An 18,711-nucleotide genomic window follows, 5' to 3' on the forward strand; every position below is an offset into this window, starting at 1 on the left:
TTATTCGCGCCTATATAGTTTTTACAATTTTCCAGTGCCTCTACTCATGAACTATTTTATAACCTTTTACAATATGACCTTTTATTTATGATCAGCATTCCTTGTGCATTTTAATGTATCCTAAAAAATCCTAAATCTGTTTTCCATGTGTAGCAATGTTGCTCTTTTAGAAACACTTTTTTTTTGTTTTAATTTACCCTTTACGTGCCTTTTTTTTATGTATTGATCATGCAAAACAGTCACCACTTACCTCCTAAACATGGCTTTAATAAGTGGTGGATTACTTAATTTGACATGAAAAAATTTCAGGGCTTCTCAGGACCAAGTATTTTGGAAAGCAGATTTATGCCCATGCATCCAAAAAAAAACTAAAATAATTTGATACCTTAATACAAATCTAAGCTGCAAATAATTAACAGCAACAAAAACCAATATAATAAAAATAAAAATAAAAGAAATTTTACTTACAAATACAATTTATTTTCTAAAGAATCAAAGTGAATGTAATTCACCAAGTCTGAAAAATAAAATATCAGCAAACATGAAAAATTAACATAGATTTCTTTTAAGTACTCTTTCACCCAAAAAGGAGGTAATACGTTGAACTTGAAAATACATTATCTTGTTGAGATTATCTTATGCACAGTAAAACATGTATAATAAAAATATATACGAAGAATTTTGCATGGAACTATCTATAGGTATTTAGGCTGAGTATATTTTCTTTGGGTACAAACACATGCTTGGAAAAAAGTTCTCTTAAATAATTAACATTTTTTTAATAATTAAATACGTATTTAAAGTTTTTGCAAAATATTTTTTTTTGAAACACACACACAACCCTGACAAGAGCTGGATTTGAGTTTAAGATTCTCCAAAATGAACCATCTTACGTAACTAGATATATAAATATTACTGAGCATACAAGGGAATGGGAATGCAGACAAATAACTTCATGTTCCATCATAATTTAAATAGATATATGCATATATTCCAAGATTAGTTAATACTCTATACATGTAAATGAATGTAAATATATGTATTACGTTACTGATACCATAAACACTTTAAAATGACCACTCAAGTAACCATCCAACAAATTCTAAAGAATGTCTAGCTTAACCTCCAAGATCTGGCTATGTGCTGGCATTTCCATGCCTCTTCCTATAGTTCATATTGAAATAGGGCACACAATTATCAGGGGTTTTGATTTCAATAAGTTGTGTACTTTATAATTTTAAGTACTGGTGAATTTTTTTTTCCATTATCTCAGTTTTTGTAACCCATGGATAGGGGGGCAGCAGTCAAAACTGAAAACTGTAGAATTAGGAATGCAACTTATCTTCCAAATTTGAGTGTTTTGAATTGTATCCATGCTACGCTTCACTAATTCAGCACAAAAGAATTTCACTGGCTTGATGAAAGTAACAGCAACTATTATAACATTAATTTGCAGGATTACTCTGTGCTTACGATAAGACTTTCATCACACCGAAAAACTAAAATGCTTTTATCTTTACTGCTGATTTTCCATTTGAAGAAGTCTGAATACTATTAAGAAACTGCCTGCTGGGACTTACAAGCCATTTTGCAGCTTTCACAGTAAATACGAGCATGTTTTTAGCTAAATAGACATGTTTGCACGCAAAGATCCACAAAAGCTGCACAGCAAAAAAAACTTGCTATTTTAAGAAGAAACTTTTAAATTAACAAGAGTTTTAAAACATGGAAGTCTAAGGAACTAAATTTTGCCTAACTTGTGTATGACTAGGGTTTTTGAGCTGCCTGTAAATGAACATATCTGCAAGGTGCAGCCTAGTATGAGACAGCACACCACTACAGCTGATCAATTGGGTCAACAGTTAAGAAAAGGGGGTCATACAAAACTGCCCTGCTCCGTACCTTATAGTCAGAGATAAATAAAATTTTAACAAAGTTGCTGTACACCCTGGAAAAATTTTAAGTATTCATAGTGTAATGAAGGATCCAAAATGTTTTTAATTTGAGATTAAAGTAACTATCACTAACTCAACATCAAACCCAAAACATCAATATAAAGTTCCCACTTATTAGTAAAACAATCACAAGATCTTGAATATAAACACACAAAGACATTCTAAGACAAGTTATAAAAGCAGACTAAAATTAAAAAGGTGAATCAAGAACCCGGGTGGTTACAGCACTAAGATAGCCAGACCTTGTAAAGTTCCACGAGTGGGATTCTCCCACCTTGCACCACTGCAGAACATCTCATGTTGCACTGTGGCGTGCTTCATGCTGCCCATGCTGAATGCATGTACCATGCTACTGCAGTAGTGTTCACCGGGTGAGAGCATCCCACAACTACACAATTGTCTTCAAAACACACCTAACACCTTTGCCATGCAAACAAACATTTGGTATTTATTTATTTTTCCAATATGCAAGGACAACAATTTTGTAGGTATGGGATTGTTTCAACCATTCACCCTGAATTCTGGAAAAACAAACTTTTGGCACCAAATTTATTTTTTTATTTTTTTAATTAAAAAATATGGCATTTGCTGTTAGCAATGCTTACATTCTATCATGTGAAAAAATATACCTGCTTACTAGTCTACATGACAATCTGTAGTATGTTTTTTGAAGTTGAAAAATCCCACACCTATTTATTTTTTGCATTCTATATAAATGTGTTAATCTTAAAAAAACAATTCCCAAAAATTGTGACTACAAAAATTTGTTCAGTCCTATTAGTTTTTAAATCTTACTTATTAGCTATTATTCAAAATTGGACAAGCAGCATATAACGTCACATTTCAAGGACCACACAAAAGCCATAACCTGGTCTACTTTTCCAGCTCATACCATTTTAAACAGGTTACACAAGGATTTTTATTACAATTCCAACTAGTTCAGCATATTTACTTTATCATAATCACTAAGTAGAAAAACGAGACAAAATGGAAAATAGGCAATGGTTCAGTCGCATGGCCTCTAGTCCACAATTTTAAATTATTTATCATTATTTATTGCATAAAATATATATGTTACACATGAATGAAAATGACATTCCACTTCGACAAACATTCACATACAACACACACCCAATATCCATATTACTCTTAGATGCACCATTTTAATATTAAAATGACAAATGTTTGTCTAGATAGCTTGCCTGTATTGAATTGTGTGACATATCGCCGAACAAATGGCATTTTGTACGATACCTGAATAAATGAATTTTTCAAACATCCAGTAAGACAAAATAATGATTTTATAATCGGGAGATGGTTTTATGCATATGTTGTAATATACTACAAAGCTCATTGTGGTGTTATGATAGTAACTCTTGTATAAGAATAATTTGCCAGGAATACATGGTCATTAAAACCCAACAGTCTTGTTAGCACTGCACCCAAATCAACCAAACAAGATGACCAAGGATTAACATAATGGCTAACAAGCACACCGTCAAGTTTATTCCAGACTGGCGAGAGTTTTGCGTATCTGGTTTTAGCATGCATCAACCATTAAAACATAAAAAATAAATATTGCAGAATGTCTATACATGTATGGATATTCAAAGCTTAAAATAGTTTTAATGCCTTTTTGTTCAAACAAAATAACACATAATCAGTCTTTCAAATCACAGAAAAGCATTGATATGGGGTATGTGTGTGTGTTTTTATTCCTGACAGTGTTAAGAGTAAAATACTTTCAAGTTTACTAAATCAAGCAGATAAAGTATAAAAATAAAATCATATACATTTTAATATAAGAACTTTTGTATATATAATTGTATAAAGTATTGAATTAACATTACATACAACATCAAAGTAACACAAGTTAGGTACCAACTACAAAATAACCAATGATTCACAGTCCAACATAAAACACCATGTGGAGGGCTGTAGCAATAAAATTACTGCTATTACACTATGCTCATTCTCCAACTCACTTCTGTACAAAAATTGTTTTATCTGAATTTTTATTCTAACAAATAAACTTTACAAGCTTTATACAAATGTACTAGGTCATTAAAACACTTTCACTTTTATGATGTGGCAATGGAGTTTGAGGAGCCTACATTAAGACTACTATATCACCTCCAAGTGAAACTAAATTTACTAATTTACTATCTGAAAAGCTGCCTCATATTCAATAACCTTTTGAATTTTAACAAATATAAAAAAAATTAAGTTCAATAATTAATTTCTAAAATAAATCATGGAAACAAGTCATGATATATTTTTTTTAAATAATTATACGTGAAAAAAAACTTGCTACATAATAATGAAATACCACCCCACAAGACTTACGTAAAATAAAGACACTTTGTCAGCATGTCAGAATAAAAACATACACCACACAAGTCAACAAGGCTGCCATCAAAAGAAAGGTACAATACATATATACAAAACCAACTTAAATTAAGATAGGACCATAAATTTCCAATCACACCCTACTGGTACAACATAAATTAAAGCGTATTATTGTTCACATTGTCATAAAAGGGTCCAATAAAAAAAGTAATTGAATATAGGTAGCAGCAAAATGCTCAAAATTGAATTCTTAAACTAAAAAAAATAGTGTCTACATGTTTATTTTTTTCGTAAAGTATGCAGGGATGCAAGATAATAAAAAGTAAAACCAAAATAAAATATTTATGTGCATACAAATTAAGGTAAACTATTTACAAAATTAAATTTTGATTAAACATTCCCTTATACTACTTAAAAGAATGTGTAAATCATGCTTGAAAAGATAACAGCTTCTGATCTCCCTTTAAAATGGAACTATTTTCACAGAGTTATCCTAAAAGGTATAAAAATCTGCGAGGACTAAAGCAATGCTTTCACCTTAATCCCAGCAAATGTTCAATTTTTACATTGCAAATTAGTTCTGCCAAATTATCTTACTTTCTTTTTTGCAGTTTGTGCGTTCAAACCATATGGGAATGATGAGTGTGGCAAATGAGACTTCACAGTGGTTTATCCATTTAGAATTTCTTAAACATTAAATAACAGCATTAAATTCAAAACTTTTCAAATGCTTAAATGTGCAACAAATACTTTTGAAATCTTGGTTAGTTAATAAGTTACTTTGCCTGAGCTTATTCTTTATTCAAAATGCAAGACCTAAGCTAAATTACACACACAAGCACTTTGTATTCATCCAAACGTGTACACACATCAACCAACATATCAATAGAAGTATTTGTTCATAATATATTATACAATATGTGAGCCAAGTTTTAATGGGTTCGTGTGCTCTTTCTAATAAATGCTTATAGGACCAGGCTGATGCAATCCCAGCAATACTAAAATACATTAAATAATTTTTATTATTGCTTTCAGAGTTCAGCGAATCCATTTTCTGGATGCACATCATCCTTCCATAATTGTCAAAAAGGCAAAAGTGTGATAAACAAAAAGCAGCCATATTTTCAATCTATTCACTGCACCTCTGATTTACACTTGCTGAACTTCCAGGTAAGTTTTCTGAAATTGCCCAGAATGGTCACCATAAACCCTCAATTAACCAGCCAACAAAAGATATCAGGTTTTTTTTATTGTTTTAATAAGTTTTAGAATAAATAAAAGATTTTATTATTCTATTATTTCTTGACAAGATCAAAAACACTAGTTAAACATTTTATATGTTAAATACATTATAATACATACTTAGGCCTGGACCTGTTACATTGTCAGATAACATCGTTATTATTTGGTGACACGCGTGCACACTTCAGTCGAGAGCTAGTTGCCTGTAGACATTTCACAGCTTACGTCTTCACACCTGCGCACTATCAGGGAGCACTCGTTCGGCCGTGCAAACTGTGTCAGTTTCTCTTCACACTACCATCTGAATGAGTCAAAGTAAACTAAAATTAAGTAATTCACAGTAGTGATTGCCCAAAAATATTTTCCTTGTGATGCAACAATCTTCCCTACAGAATTTTTTTTAATATCTAAAACATTGTTGTATTTATTGCATTAAACTAGTCGCATTATTATATTTTTATTCCTAGACAGCAGAACAGACTATTTGATATCAGACTTTTTTAGCATCAAGAATTTACTACAGCTAACACTTTTTTAAATTAAATTTTTGAGATTATTTATAAGAAAACAAAAATGGTTGAATGTGCACGTCTCCAAAACTATGTTGCTGCTGGCGGCTCTGACAAGGCAGCCCCTTGGAGACAATCCTTTCGGAAGACAAATAAAGCATACCATACACATGCCGGTCCAGTCCCAAACTAAAGTTTTTACACCATTCCTGTCCAACTGTTATTTTGAGCAGACTTAACATAAAAAATAACTTCTCTGTGTCACTCTGAGAGCTATATCATATATATAATATATAGTACCATAATATATATATAGGATCATAATAAAATAGAAAAACACTAAACTACAAATCTGAAATATATCTCTCTTTTATCATAATTGTGCTAACTCAGTTTTGAGGGGGGAGGGGAGACTTTGCCACAGTATACAATTGCAATTATTTAAGAGTTAAAAATTTATCTAGAAAAATGCAAAAAGTGTCATTATGCTAAGCAATTTAATGGCGCTGATTGCATATTATGGAAACCGTGAAAATTTTAATATTTATTGCTTCCACAAACTTCAATGTTTGCCAAACATAGGCTATCATGTTGTGATAACAGTTAATCATAAGTCATATTCCATAAGTTGCCATCAGCGCCAACTATTTTTTTTTCTCACATTTACTTGGATACTGTCAATCTTTATGAAATTGTAAAAAAATAAAAATATTCTTTTAAGATACATAGAAATCAAATTAAATAAATAACTTTTACACACCAACTACATTACACTTGAACTTTTATCATGTGTCTATTGAATGATAAACTCTCAATTCTTTTATATTTAAACATTGGTACACCTACATATTACATACAAAAAATAATATACAATACTCTTTTATATTTCAAACATTAATATTAAAAAACAAATACTGAACCTTTTGTGAGAGGCACGAAGCTTCTCACCCGAGCAGGGAGCAAGGATGGCAATTTTCACTTACACATTAAGAAAGTACTCGCAATAGAAAAATAAACACTTTCAATTAAATATCAAAAACACTTGCAACACAAGATACTTACACAAAAATTAACTATTTTCACAATTCAACCAAGATAAAATGTCTTCAGCATTGGATTTTGTAAAATTACACAAAATACATCAAACATAAACAGAATTTTTACCTTTCAAAAGAATCACTTTGAGTTCAGAAAAAAAATTAAGTATACTCTTCATTAATTCAATAGCTTAAAAAATATTTCTTACATAACCATTTCCACTAACTTATGGCTACATCACATGAACAAAGAGAATATAAACATACAACAACAGAGACCAACAGGATATGTGTTTGTATCAACAATAATAATATGACTAAATATTAGATTTTCTCTCTATGCAACAACAGCTTTTAAGTTAGGGACATAAATACTATACACAAGTTTAATAATAGCAATAATAATAATAACTCTTCCCAAACTTTGGATAGTATGTAGTTCAGACAACCACTGTTAAAATTGGAGACCGCGCCGCTAGCGCGCCATTGGCAGTTTTGAGAATCACAGCCGGTGCTAGTGTCTGGACTTGATCCCTGCCCGGGCGAGAGCCGATACTCGAGATATACTTTATATTATATTACTTTATACCACTTAAATAATGAGAATCACCTACACTTGCATTGGAATAACCACCATACAAAAACTTACGAGCAAAATAAAAAGAATCTCGTGAAAGAGAATTCTAGTCATCTTTGACAGTTAACTCAGCTCAGCATCCCGAGGGAACTAGAGTACACAACTCACACACATACAAGGTACAATACAAAACTTTGAATCTCATTAAAATATTTTCATCATTAATACTCTTAAAATGTGTGGTGAACTCCAGACTAATCAATACAATCACGATGTTTCCATAGCACGCCGTGCCACGAGCGTCAAAAGACCAGGCCGCCAACGAACGGCGAAAATGAAATGCGGCCGATGAACATAAGATGACACAACCGTACACCTAGAAATGCTGACCGAAGAAGAGAGGAGAGAGAAAACATGAGGTCCTGGTTAACATCTACTGTTAATGTTTTCGTTGTATAAAACATTATTACTATCGTGGCACGCAGTGCTGGTTCAGTCTCGAGGTGACTTAGGAGAAGATGCGGATGGCCTGCACGGCGGGCAGCTGGCACACGGGGCAGCTCGCCGGCTGGGCGTCGCCGCACAGGCGGCTGGCGCACTCCAGACAGAACAGGTTGTGGCCGCAGGGCACCAGCGCCGCGTCCACCTCCCTCTCGCCGCACACGGTGCAGTCGCGCCGCGCGGCCAGGCACAGCGAGTCCGCGGGCGAGGCAGAGCCGGCGGGCGAGGGTCGGCCCGCCCCGGGGAACGACCAGATGGCCGACGAGGCCGTTGCAGCGGCGGCCGCGGCGTCGAAGGTGGGCGACGAGTCGCCGAGCCCGTCGTCCTGGTCCAGGCTGCCCGACCAGATGGACATGATGTCCACGTGGCCCGCCGAGCCGCTGCTGGAGCTCGACGAAGAGCTGCTAGAGCCTGAGAACACGCCCGAGGTGACGGACGACGGCGCCGGCGGGTACCCGGCGAGCAGGTCCGCCGCCGAGCCCTGCGCGGAGCCGTCCAGGTAGCTGAAGAGCGAGCTGAAGCCAGACTTGCACAAGGACGCCAGGATCTCGGGCTCCTCCATGATGCCGCCGGCGCCCGCGAAGCCGCCGCCCGCCGAGAGAACACCCCCGCCGGACTGCGTGGCCGGGGCGACGCCGGTGCGCATGGCGATGTGCGCCTCTATCTCGTGCTTGGCCGCCTCCACGCTCTCGGGCATGCCCGTCACCTCGAACACCGGCTCCTTGTCGCGCGACGGCGTCACGATGTAGGTGTGTGTCTGCTGCTGGATGCGCTTGATGGTGGCGCCCTTAGGGCCGACCACGAGCCCCACGACGCGGTAAGGCACGCGCACCTGGATGGTCACCTGGCCCGGCAGGTTGGCCGGCGGCCCGGGGGGGTTGCCCGGCCCGCCGCCCACGCCGCCGCCCCCCAGGTTGTTCTTGCGGGAGGCGCGGATCTGAGAGAAGTGCTCGGCGGCTGACAGGATCTCCCTCTTGGCCTTGGCCACGTCCTCCTTGCGGCCCGTCACCACGAACACGGGCTCCTCCCCTCGTACGGGCGTCTTGATGTACGTGTTGGTCTTGGCTCGCAGGGCCTTGATCTTGCAGCCTGAAACAAACACACGCTCTCATGCCTGCTAGAAACCCAACTTTACAAAGCCCTAATGGTTTCATTAACAGATTACCCTCGCTACCACAGCATAGGAAAAACTAAGGTCATCTCAATCGCGGTAGGGTTAAGAGTAAAAGTGTAAGCAAACGTAGAGCGAGGAGTGGTAAGGAGTACGTCTCGTATCACATCACAGTACACGCAAGGTGAGGAGCCCCTGGTAACAGGCTGCGACACGGGTGACGCGCGCCTGGCCGCGGCGCAGGGGGAAGCCGCCACGCCGACAGCGCGACATCCGGCTATTCCTGTCGCCGCCGAGCGGAGGGGCCGGCGATGTAAAATTAGCGACGCCAAAGCGCCGGGTCGCTGTTCCCGCCGCTCCTCCGACGCCGCCCTCGAGCCCGCCATTCTCCAGCGAGGGTCCGAGCAGCTGGCTCCCGGGTGGCGAGCTCGAACCCCAGCCGGTCAGAACCAACAACTTGTGGAAGAGTTCCTTCCCGTCTCCACTCGCCATATGTGGTGGACATGCCCACAGAAAAAAATCTCCCAAGACCCACAATGACGCGAAAACGTAAAAAAAATAAATGATAATAAACTTATCGATCCAGACCTGCAGGATATTTTCGATTCACTATCCGTCTGTCTCTTACGACGCACGGAAACTTAAATGTACTTGAAATTAACGTATTTAAAACAAACATGGGTACCACCGCGGGCAACTCTACTCATGGTCGCACGGAAGTAACGTAAACGGAAGAGATGAGCATTGCCGAGCTAATCCGTGCGGTACGAGTCAATTTCCACATTGTAATGTGGAAGTAAATGGGCGATTGATCTCGCCAACACATGCCGACTGCCGTTAGGACGGTCTTTCTGCATGCGCTGTTGCCATATACCATACGTACTTCAAATTAAAATTTTTGGACTAAGTTTTTGTTGCATATTTTAAAGCATCGAACTATGTATCAGGAGATAAGCATTTTTAATGATTAAGACTATTTCTAGTGGGCCGAATAAAATACATATTCACCAGCAATTGTGCGTTTCAAGTAAAACCACACAAAAAAATAACTCGCAGGTTTATTGTGATCAGATTATTTCTGTTAATCAGGTCTGAGTGCGCCATCGAATTAAGAGACGAACTCTTCTTGTTTAAGTAACGATCTTTTTTTTTCTCAGTGGCATTTCCTTGGAAACTGACCATCAAAAAGATCAGTTAAAAGTTTTATTGTTAATAATAACAACTGGTGTAAATAAAAACGCGCGCAAGATATTTACGGTAAATGTAATGTTTTTAAAAGCCATGCCATTTAATAGGTTTTTACAGCTTTCGTGTCCATAATTATGAAAACATGACTATCAGCGCAAGAGCGCGCTGCAATAGAGATTTTGTTCCAAACTGCTGTCTTAAGAGGAAACACGGTCTTTGGAGAAGCGAGGTAGTCCTGTAAACTAGCAGAAAGATAAAGGCTTCCTTAATCAGCTACTTCGACATGCATTTCTGCAAACCAGCCACCAGTTGGTGCCGTGTCCCGCGAACAAGCGACGCTTTTGCCGGGTGGCTCGTTACAATTCCAATTTTTAAGCGTTATTAATTGCGTGTGCGATTTTGTAAACTAAAAGTTCGACAGTGTGACGACCTCAATGGAAGAGGATCAACTTTGGTCAGCGGCAGCAACCAACCAAATTTGTTTTCAAGGTTTCCAGTAGTCGGCAAAAGCGTTATATTCCGTGTGTGTCTCACTTGTTATCAGAAGATATATTTTCCCGGTTTGACAGGTTTTCTAGGCCTGCAGTACCCCTGCTGGTGTTGTCCAGACAACGCCGAGCAGTCGGGCGCATAACCTGGTCACGTGGGCTCGTGCCGGGCTGGCGCCTACGAGCGCCGGCTGGAGCAGAGCAACCGGGGCTGGTTCTGGTATCGACCACTGGCAGCGACGAAGCGCGCCGGTCGGAGAATGGGGAAGGGTGCGACACTACAAAGAGGGGGAGGGTAGGGCGGCGGCGGCCGTGCCGCAGGGGTGGGCAAACGGCGCGGCGCGTGGCGTTGCAGGCTTCAGTGGCGGGGACAGGAATTTATTTCGGGAGGTAGCTTAAAAAAAAATTAAAAAACTAAGTACATCAAAAAGAAGGGGTTTGGACAGTTACACTATCAATATGCAGCACGTCCTTTGTAGCTTGCGATTCCATGTGTTTTAACAGTTCACCATGCATCACCCAAAATAAAAGTGCTTTTAAAATCTAGCAATTTTTTTTGTTTTAATTTCAGAAGTTTTATAGCCCCCTGAACATCATTTCACGACACGAATCACCCTTCTGCGTTGAATCGCGGCAGGGAGGCGTAACTGCATAGGCGGAATAGAGCCACTAAAAGATTTGTACGATTGTGAAACAAGTTTTAAATATAAAGAAACCAATTTCTTAAACATAACTTTAAATAGTAATTTTAAATATTAGTTTATAATTTATGGAATGATGTATTAACGGAGTGTTATACCGAGTATAATTGCAACTTTATACTTCGAAAAAAATTTGACGTTGATTTTATCTTGGTAGCAATGAAATAAGCATGGCTGTAATGTGGACGTGTTGAGGCGTGTGCTCGTGTGTATTTTTTGCAATTTGAAACTGCGGTTATTTTTTTCAACACTTATGCTTTGCGGCTATGCAGATTTTAAGTTTCGAATCAAAAGATAAACCACTTTAACATAAGAGTTTTGGTTGTTCCATGTGGGAAAACAGATCATACGAAACATTCATGGTGAATATACCCAGCAACTACGACCGAAAATAAATTCAAGGTAGCCAACATTTTCTTTCGAAAAGTTAAAAAAAGTTTTTGGTTGTTAGGTTGCTGATGAATACTGCACAAATCACCGATTTCCAAAAAAAAAAACTAACAGCTTTGTAATCGCGAGAATACAAGATGCCGCGCGACAGGCTTGGGTAGTTAAGACTGCGTCGCCCCTCCCCTTGCCATAATGAAGAATAAGCACATATGAGCGTGCGAACAGGGTTCCCACGGACGACTTCATTATTTACATGTTCCCCTGTCTCGTAGGTGTATCTGACAAGAGTAAGATACAAATACATATTTTACCAACAAAACATTTTGACAAACATCTACTTAAAACTAATACTGGCTGACACAGACAATGCACAGCTTAAACCGGTACGTCAAGAAGCATTAAATTTGGCATAGAGTTCCTTGTATAACTTAGGCGAGCACTACGAAAATATATATTTTTTAAATTCATGCCCAAGTGTATTAAATAGATAAAAGTATGAATGGAAGTTACGTAATTTTTGAAATTAGAAATATGGAAATTATACATAGAAGTCAGATGTATCAGCGTTTTTTGTAATTCATCAAAAATGAGGATCAAGATAGTACATTTATAGATTTTCCTGCACAATATACCGTTTACACTGTTATTTCCATCAACCCTACGTAATCAACACTGCCAGTCTTGTAAACAAAATATAACGAATAAAATTGTTTTATCAAACTCTGAAACAACACATTTTACCAGGTATAGATTGCAATCAGGCTAAAGAACTTGTAAACTTGATTCCGCTTCAAACTGGTAATTTCTTGTATCCCTTGCGTTTAGTGTCAGCAAAAAATAAGATACGGATTACTAACAAAACGTGGATTTATTATTTAAAAAAATACATGCTGTTGTAAGACATGACACGCGCAGTATGAAAAATTACTGATAGTGTAATGTGTTGTACTGCAGGGTATTGACAAAGTGCCCGAGTTTTCCAAGTTTTGAGGAAAAAAACATTCTCAACAGTGAGTTTTCAATTTCCCATATTTTTCCTTTCTGCGGGTACTCTGTAGTTGGCGCGTCTCGCAATGAAAAATATATATTAATTGCAACCTAAGAAAAGATACGAACAAAATCCTAACAGGGAATAAACAGTTTACTAGTAGGTAAATGGCTTACGCCGTACTTTTATCTTTAAGAAAAATGGGTTGGCTTTCCTCTCGTCCTCTAGTACTAAACCTAAACACCAGTTCACATTAGCGGTTTTTTTTTATTAACTGCTCTGTACTAAATTATTGGCAAAGAAAAAAGCTAACATCCATATAGTTCAGTTCAGAAAATGCATGCATATTTATTAAATTCTAAACCTGTAACAAGTCAACCATATAACTAAATGGTATACAAATTACAATTATTTGAATAAAAACCAAACGGTAACATCTCAATATTTGAATAACACGTGTGGGAATGTGTTCTAATTGTGTACATCTATGAAGGATTTGTTTCTAACGTTAACTCAAGTTAACTGGACAGCGTATGGCCCATTATCTTCATTTCCCAGCAGCTATGGTTTCCGTTCAAATTTCAGTTATCCTATGCACAACGAGAAGACTGCGCGCCAGTTCAGAGACTTGCGCTTATAGGTGATACCGCGCGGGAAGCACCAAGTGTGTCGCACTTATCCCGCCTCACTACACAGATACACCCGACTAGGCGGGGCCCCATAACACCGAACGACTTTCTTGCGTTCCCAGTTGTAATTCCAAGACACCTTAAATTATTGTTACTAGCACTCTACGCATGCGCAGTCAATGTTAACCCCCTCCAAGAGCCTGCTTGCTCTGGCCGTAACGGTCACTCAGGCTTCTAGATATAATGTGCCCACTGTACGTGACTACCTACGCGGGAATTTAAAAAAAAATGAACGATAAAAAAGCAAATTTTGCTGTTTTAATACAGGATTGCTGTTAGATCGTGTATATGCTCCGTACCACGATAGACACAATCATCCCTGATGCAGGCAGAAGTCGGGTTATCGGGGAAACAGCCGGGAAGCAGACACACGAAGGTCAACGAAGGGCGTCGAGTCTATCCCTCTCTCCCAACCCCTGCCCAGCCACAACATATGGGAACACCACTCCAATTATGATATCCGGCAGATGCGGGAGCTCGCCCGGCAGACAGCTGTGGAGCGACTGTGGGCCTGCCCCCGCGCGGAAACACAGGCACTTCCGTCGTCCGGTTCCCGTCACGTCGACACCCCTGCTTCCGCGGCCGCGGGAGTGCAACCCCCGCGACAGAACACTCGCACAGCCGACAGCGATGCTCGCTTGTGAGTAAATTAATAACAGGATATGCGCAACGTATGCATACGTATACGACATATAGGCAATGATTCATTAATTATATTCGAACTCAAGTCATTGTCATCACAATATAATTTACGCTAACTATAATAGCCAAGAGACTGAACCATGGTATCTTCAGTCCCGATTATTCTCCAACTACGCACTAACATTATTTTATACACAACCATACGGTTGAGTGAATTACACATAAAATAGGACCATACATGAGAACACTTCAAGGTTTCCGCGGCTCGGAAATGCATTAAAATCTCCGTGGATCTGAGTTTACCCTGTCCAAACAAACTTTTTTTATTTCCATGTCTCGATAATTTTTCAAGGTAACATACCTGACCACATTTAACTTGTCAGACAAACAAAATAATTCCCTCATATTTTCCTCATACGCAGTTTGCAATGTTATCGTCGTCATTGCTGTGCAACCAATGCTCAAAGTCTGTAATAATACCTTATTTTTTCAAATATTTAAAATTATGCATTGTTACCAGATGAATGGCTGTAAGCATTTAATCATCCTTTAAATCACTAAATCCAGTTGATTCATTGGTTGGTAGTTATTACATTGAGATAACAATTGGGGTTTCAGTGAAACATGAATATTTTTAGACAAAGTATCTTGTAGCCGCACCAACAACTGAAAGTCAACATAAACAAGGGGTCGTGGTAGTACGATCATGACAGTGGTGCGCTCGTGAATAATCTTTTATCACATTTTCCAGTTTTTTTTTCTAGGTTTATGAGACTCCTTTTTCAATTCCCTGAGTTTTCCCCGTTTCCAGATTTTCCCTAGCAGCAAGAACCCTGGCTAACTTCAATAGTCACCGCATTTTACTTCTCCGTAAATGGCATTTGGTGGTAGTTATTTATTGAATGCGACTTAAGTCAGTGAAAGGAAAAGTTTTAACATCCACTGTGTTGCTATCTGTGGCGGACGGCGCGAACCAAAATTTATTTCAACAAGAGAGTTTTAATAAAAAAAAAATCTTGAAAATCAGGTCCAAAGCCTTGGTTTCGTATTTTTTTCGTGTCTTTTTCACTTTTATCGGAGCCGTTTCCATTATATATTTTAAAATTTATTTCTACAAATCATGTGATTCGATTGTCTACGTAGCTGCTCCGGCAGCAAATACTATTTATTTATTTATTTATTTATCGTCTTTATTGGTGGCGAAGTTAAGGCGGTACGCCTTTTCTTACACTTAACCACTTTTCTGCAATTACATCAAAGAGTTGAATATTAAAAATTAAGCATGATATAAGCAGATGTTGACTAAATACTAGTGACGGGTGCGCAAAGTACGTGTGATTCGCGTCAAGGAATGTAACATTTATATACCACACTTGACAATATTTTAAAAAATTCTACATTTAATTCGTGTCAAACGTTTTATAAGTGTATTTGCAACATGAACATGCTCGTTACTCGCTCACTTTATTGAAATGTTGCTTCGTAGAAGCGTGAAATTAGGGAAAGTTCGTGTCGGACTTGAGAAAACAGGGGTTTACGTATCCTGCGCACTGCGGCGCACATCTCGCCGCCGACGCAGGGGGGAACCCTCGACGCGACCGCCCCGCGGGTATCGACTCGACGCGTCGTGGCGTTGACTCACCCCCGGACCCCGTGCCAGGGACGCGTGCCTGCCCCGTGTTCAGCCGCAGCACTCGCGTGTTGAGCACCGTCAGGGGACAGCGTGCTGTCTGTCGCTTTCCACCCCGCACCGCCGTGTTGCGGACACACGCCATGCCACGTCACGCCTAATGCTTAGTGTGTACGAATTAAGACCTGTGTTAAGTAGACTTCTATTAAATAAGTCCTCAGTCAAATTTTTGGGTGTAACGCAAACATGGCGTAGACAATCAGGTGGATAAACATAGCTTCACTCAGTATCCCACTTACGGGATTATAACCATCCTGGATTGAAAAAAAAAACTAAAGCAAATTCAAAATTTTGCTAATCCCAACACTGAGATATATTTCTAAGCGCGACTACACAACATTGTATGCATTACCAAGCTAATGATACACAAAATTTCTAGTCAAACTATGACTATATTTAGTTACAAGCTCTCTAATACGTCATGCGAAAATACTTGCAACTATAAATAAGATAGTCTAATACACATGTAAAGCATCTTCAGGATTAATACATTGTAGGCAGTGGTACTGGCTTCAGTCACAAGCACACATCGATCTACTTTTCTTGGAACGAGCAATTGTAACTCGACATGTCCTAAGAACCACACTGTATCTCAACAAAAATTAAGTGGATCTTCTGTGCTGCATGAAGTCACGATGTCTGCTAATAACGATTACGTTTTAATGTTTTAAAAAAATGTACATAAATGCACCCTACTAGCGCAGTTGTGGCCACCCCTGGGAGGGGAACTACATCCAATCGATATGTCGCTAGCTGCAGGACGGTAGGGGTGGCCAAACTCACCCTTACTGCAGCCGAGCTGCAAGCCATTCGTCCCGCATCAAAGTCTTGGCAGTTGCCAAGAACGATATCTGGGGTGACAAGCGCCCAGGTACTTAAAGTCCAGTATCCAGGAAATTAAGGGTGAATATACCCCAAAATATTACAATATTTTTAATTCTGCTCCAATTCCTGTACAAATGCGTTAATGTTTTTGACTCGACAAACAAGACTAAGCTGTGAATCCTTGCTGAGATCAACAAACGGTGAGCAGGGCTTCGTGCAAGACATTAATTCAATAATATGTTCCTAGCTTTCCGTGCCGTGTCTTACTGGGTTTTGAATTAACTATTAAATTCTGTTACGACGCGGCTAGCTAAGAGGCCGGCCATACAGCCGATGAGCCAGACTACGGATGGGGCGCAATGCACGTGGCGGCCGATCCTCTCCTACCAGCACGGCAATCCGGCACCTCTACCTCTCCGAGGGTTCGGCGCGTTTCCAGAGCCCCCGTCCGCGTGAAGTGGCGTAACTAGGTGGCCATCTAATGGCGCGACACTGAAGGCTACGAGACCTTCCCAGAACACAGGTGTACAAGCAAATAGGGTGTCCTGCGAGGCATAGAGAGCGGAGACAGCGACGGGCTTCGTGTGCGAAGACTGGATCATCGCGAACCGGAGTATCTGGTACGGGTTTGTGCGCGACGGACGAGTGAGTAGTGCGGAGTAGTGTTGGACTGAGGTGCTTGATAAAGAGACGAAAAGTAGCCACTACCGAGCTGAGCTGCAGTGGGAAAAGTAAAAAAGTTAACTTACGAAGGTATGATTTCTGTGTGGACTATTATTGTAATTTAACTACTAGTGTTAAAACGAGCTAATAAACTTTAATTGGGCTATCCTTTTCGACGCTAAACAGTATATTGTTTTGTTAAAGCGAAAGAGGCTAAAACAGGAGTTCCCAGAATTCTGATTCTTGCTATCACCACAGGGACGACCACGAAGCCTTTATATTTCATTCCTACGCCGTTACAATGTGCCCTACGCACGACGTGAATGCCTGCGCGCCAGTTCCAAGCCTTGAGTGGGGAACTCTACAGAGCGACGGACAAACTAGTCGCGCGAGTAGGTTCCGACCGCCAAGTTATCAGACCCGACACTTCATCACTACCGGAAATAAAGTTCGCAGCGAGCCCACATTTGCACGACTGCCCTTATCACTTCAGCATTGTTGGGAAAACAATAACGTCGGCGAGTGGAATAAGTTCCGAGACAAAAAGCACTTATGCAATAAAAAATTTGTTATAAAAGCAACGGCCGTTTAAAATATTCACCCCCAACACACAAATATAAACCAAAAAATTTCGCTGAAATTTATTAAATATAAAAAATTGACCATGACACTGGTGTGATTAGAGAGAGATGGAGAGAGGAAGAGACAACCGAGAAAAACCCGACTCCGACAACGTCCACTATAAAATTTTCAAATTTACGTGTAAAAACTCAGGTCGTTTAGCGAGGCGAGTGACCGTGACATTTTTGTAACCTAATGAAAACGTTTCTTCAATTAAAATAAAATACTCTAGAGAATTAAACAATTCTATTCAGATCACCTGGAGTGAAAGAATTTCCACAAGCGTGTGAATGAACAGTGTATTTAAGGCTGATTCAAATCATACCGGTAATATGGATTGTGGAAGAGAAAACTGCCAAGCAAGCGAGCGAGGGCAAGGCAAGAATAGAGTTTGGACGTTCATTGTCGATAAATATAAAATAGCGATTTTTTTTATGTTCCGTCTTTTTTTCGCCAACAGAATTCTCAAGGACGATTAAATTCAAATGCCGAAGAGGTGTCTCAAAAGAAGATGCAATTAGCTAATGAAATAACAAAACTTCGTC

At 39.4% G+C, this 18,711-nt stretch overlaps 1 protein-coding gene across 1 annotated transcript in view; it reads right to left on the reverse strand.

Annotated features, from left to right (window-relative positions):
- Positions 1-458: 458 nt before the first annotated feature.
- The window catches only part of LOC134536716 (RNA-binding protein MEX3B), a 62,461-nt gene continuing 44,208 nt past the window's right edge, over positions 459-18,711 (reverse strand). Inside the window, exon 2 of the mRNA XM_063376596.1 lies at positions 459-9,259. Within this exon, the coding sequence (XP_063232666.1) occupies positions 8,178-9,259 (1,082 nt within the window). The 3' untranslated portion in view covers positions 459-8,177. The remainder of the gene's footprint in view (positions 9,260-18,711) is intronic.

This window comes from Bacillus rossius, chromosome 1 (assembly GCF_032445375.1).
Source record: "Bacillus rossius redtenbacheri isolate Brsri chromosome 1, Brsri_v3, whole genome shotgun sequence".
Taxonomy (NCBI): Eukaryota; Metazoa; Arthropoda; class Insecta; order Phasmatodea; family Bacillidae; genus Bacillus; species Bacillus rossius.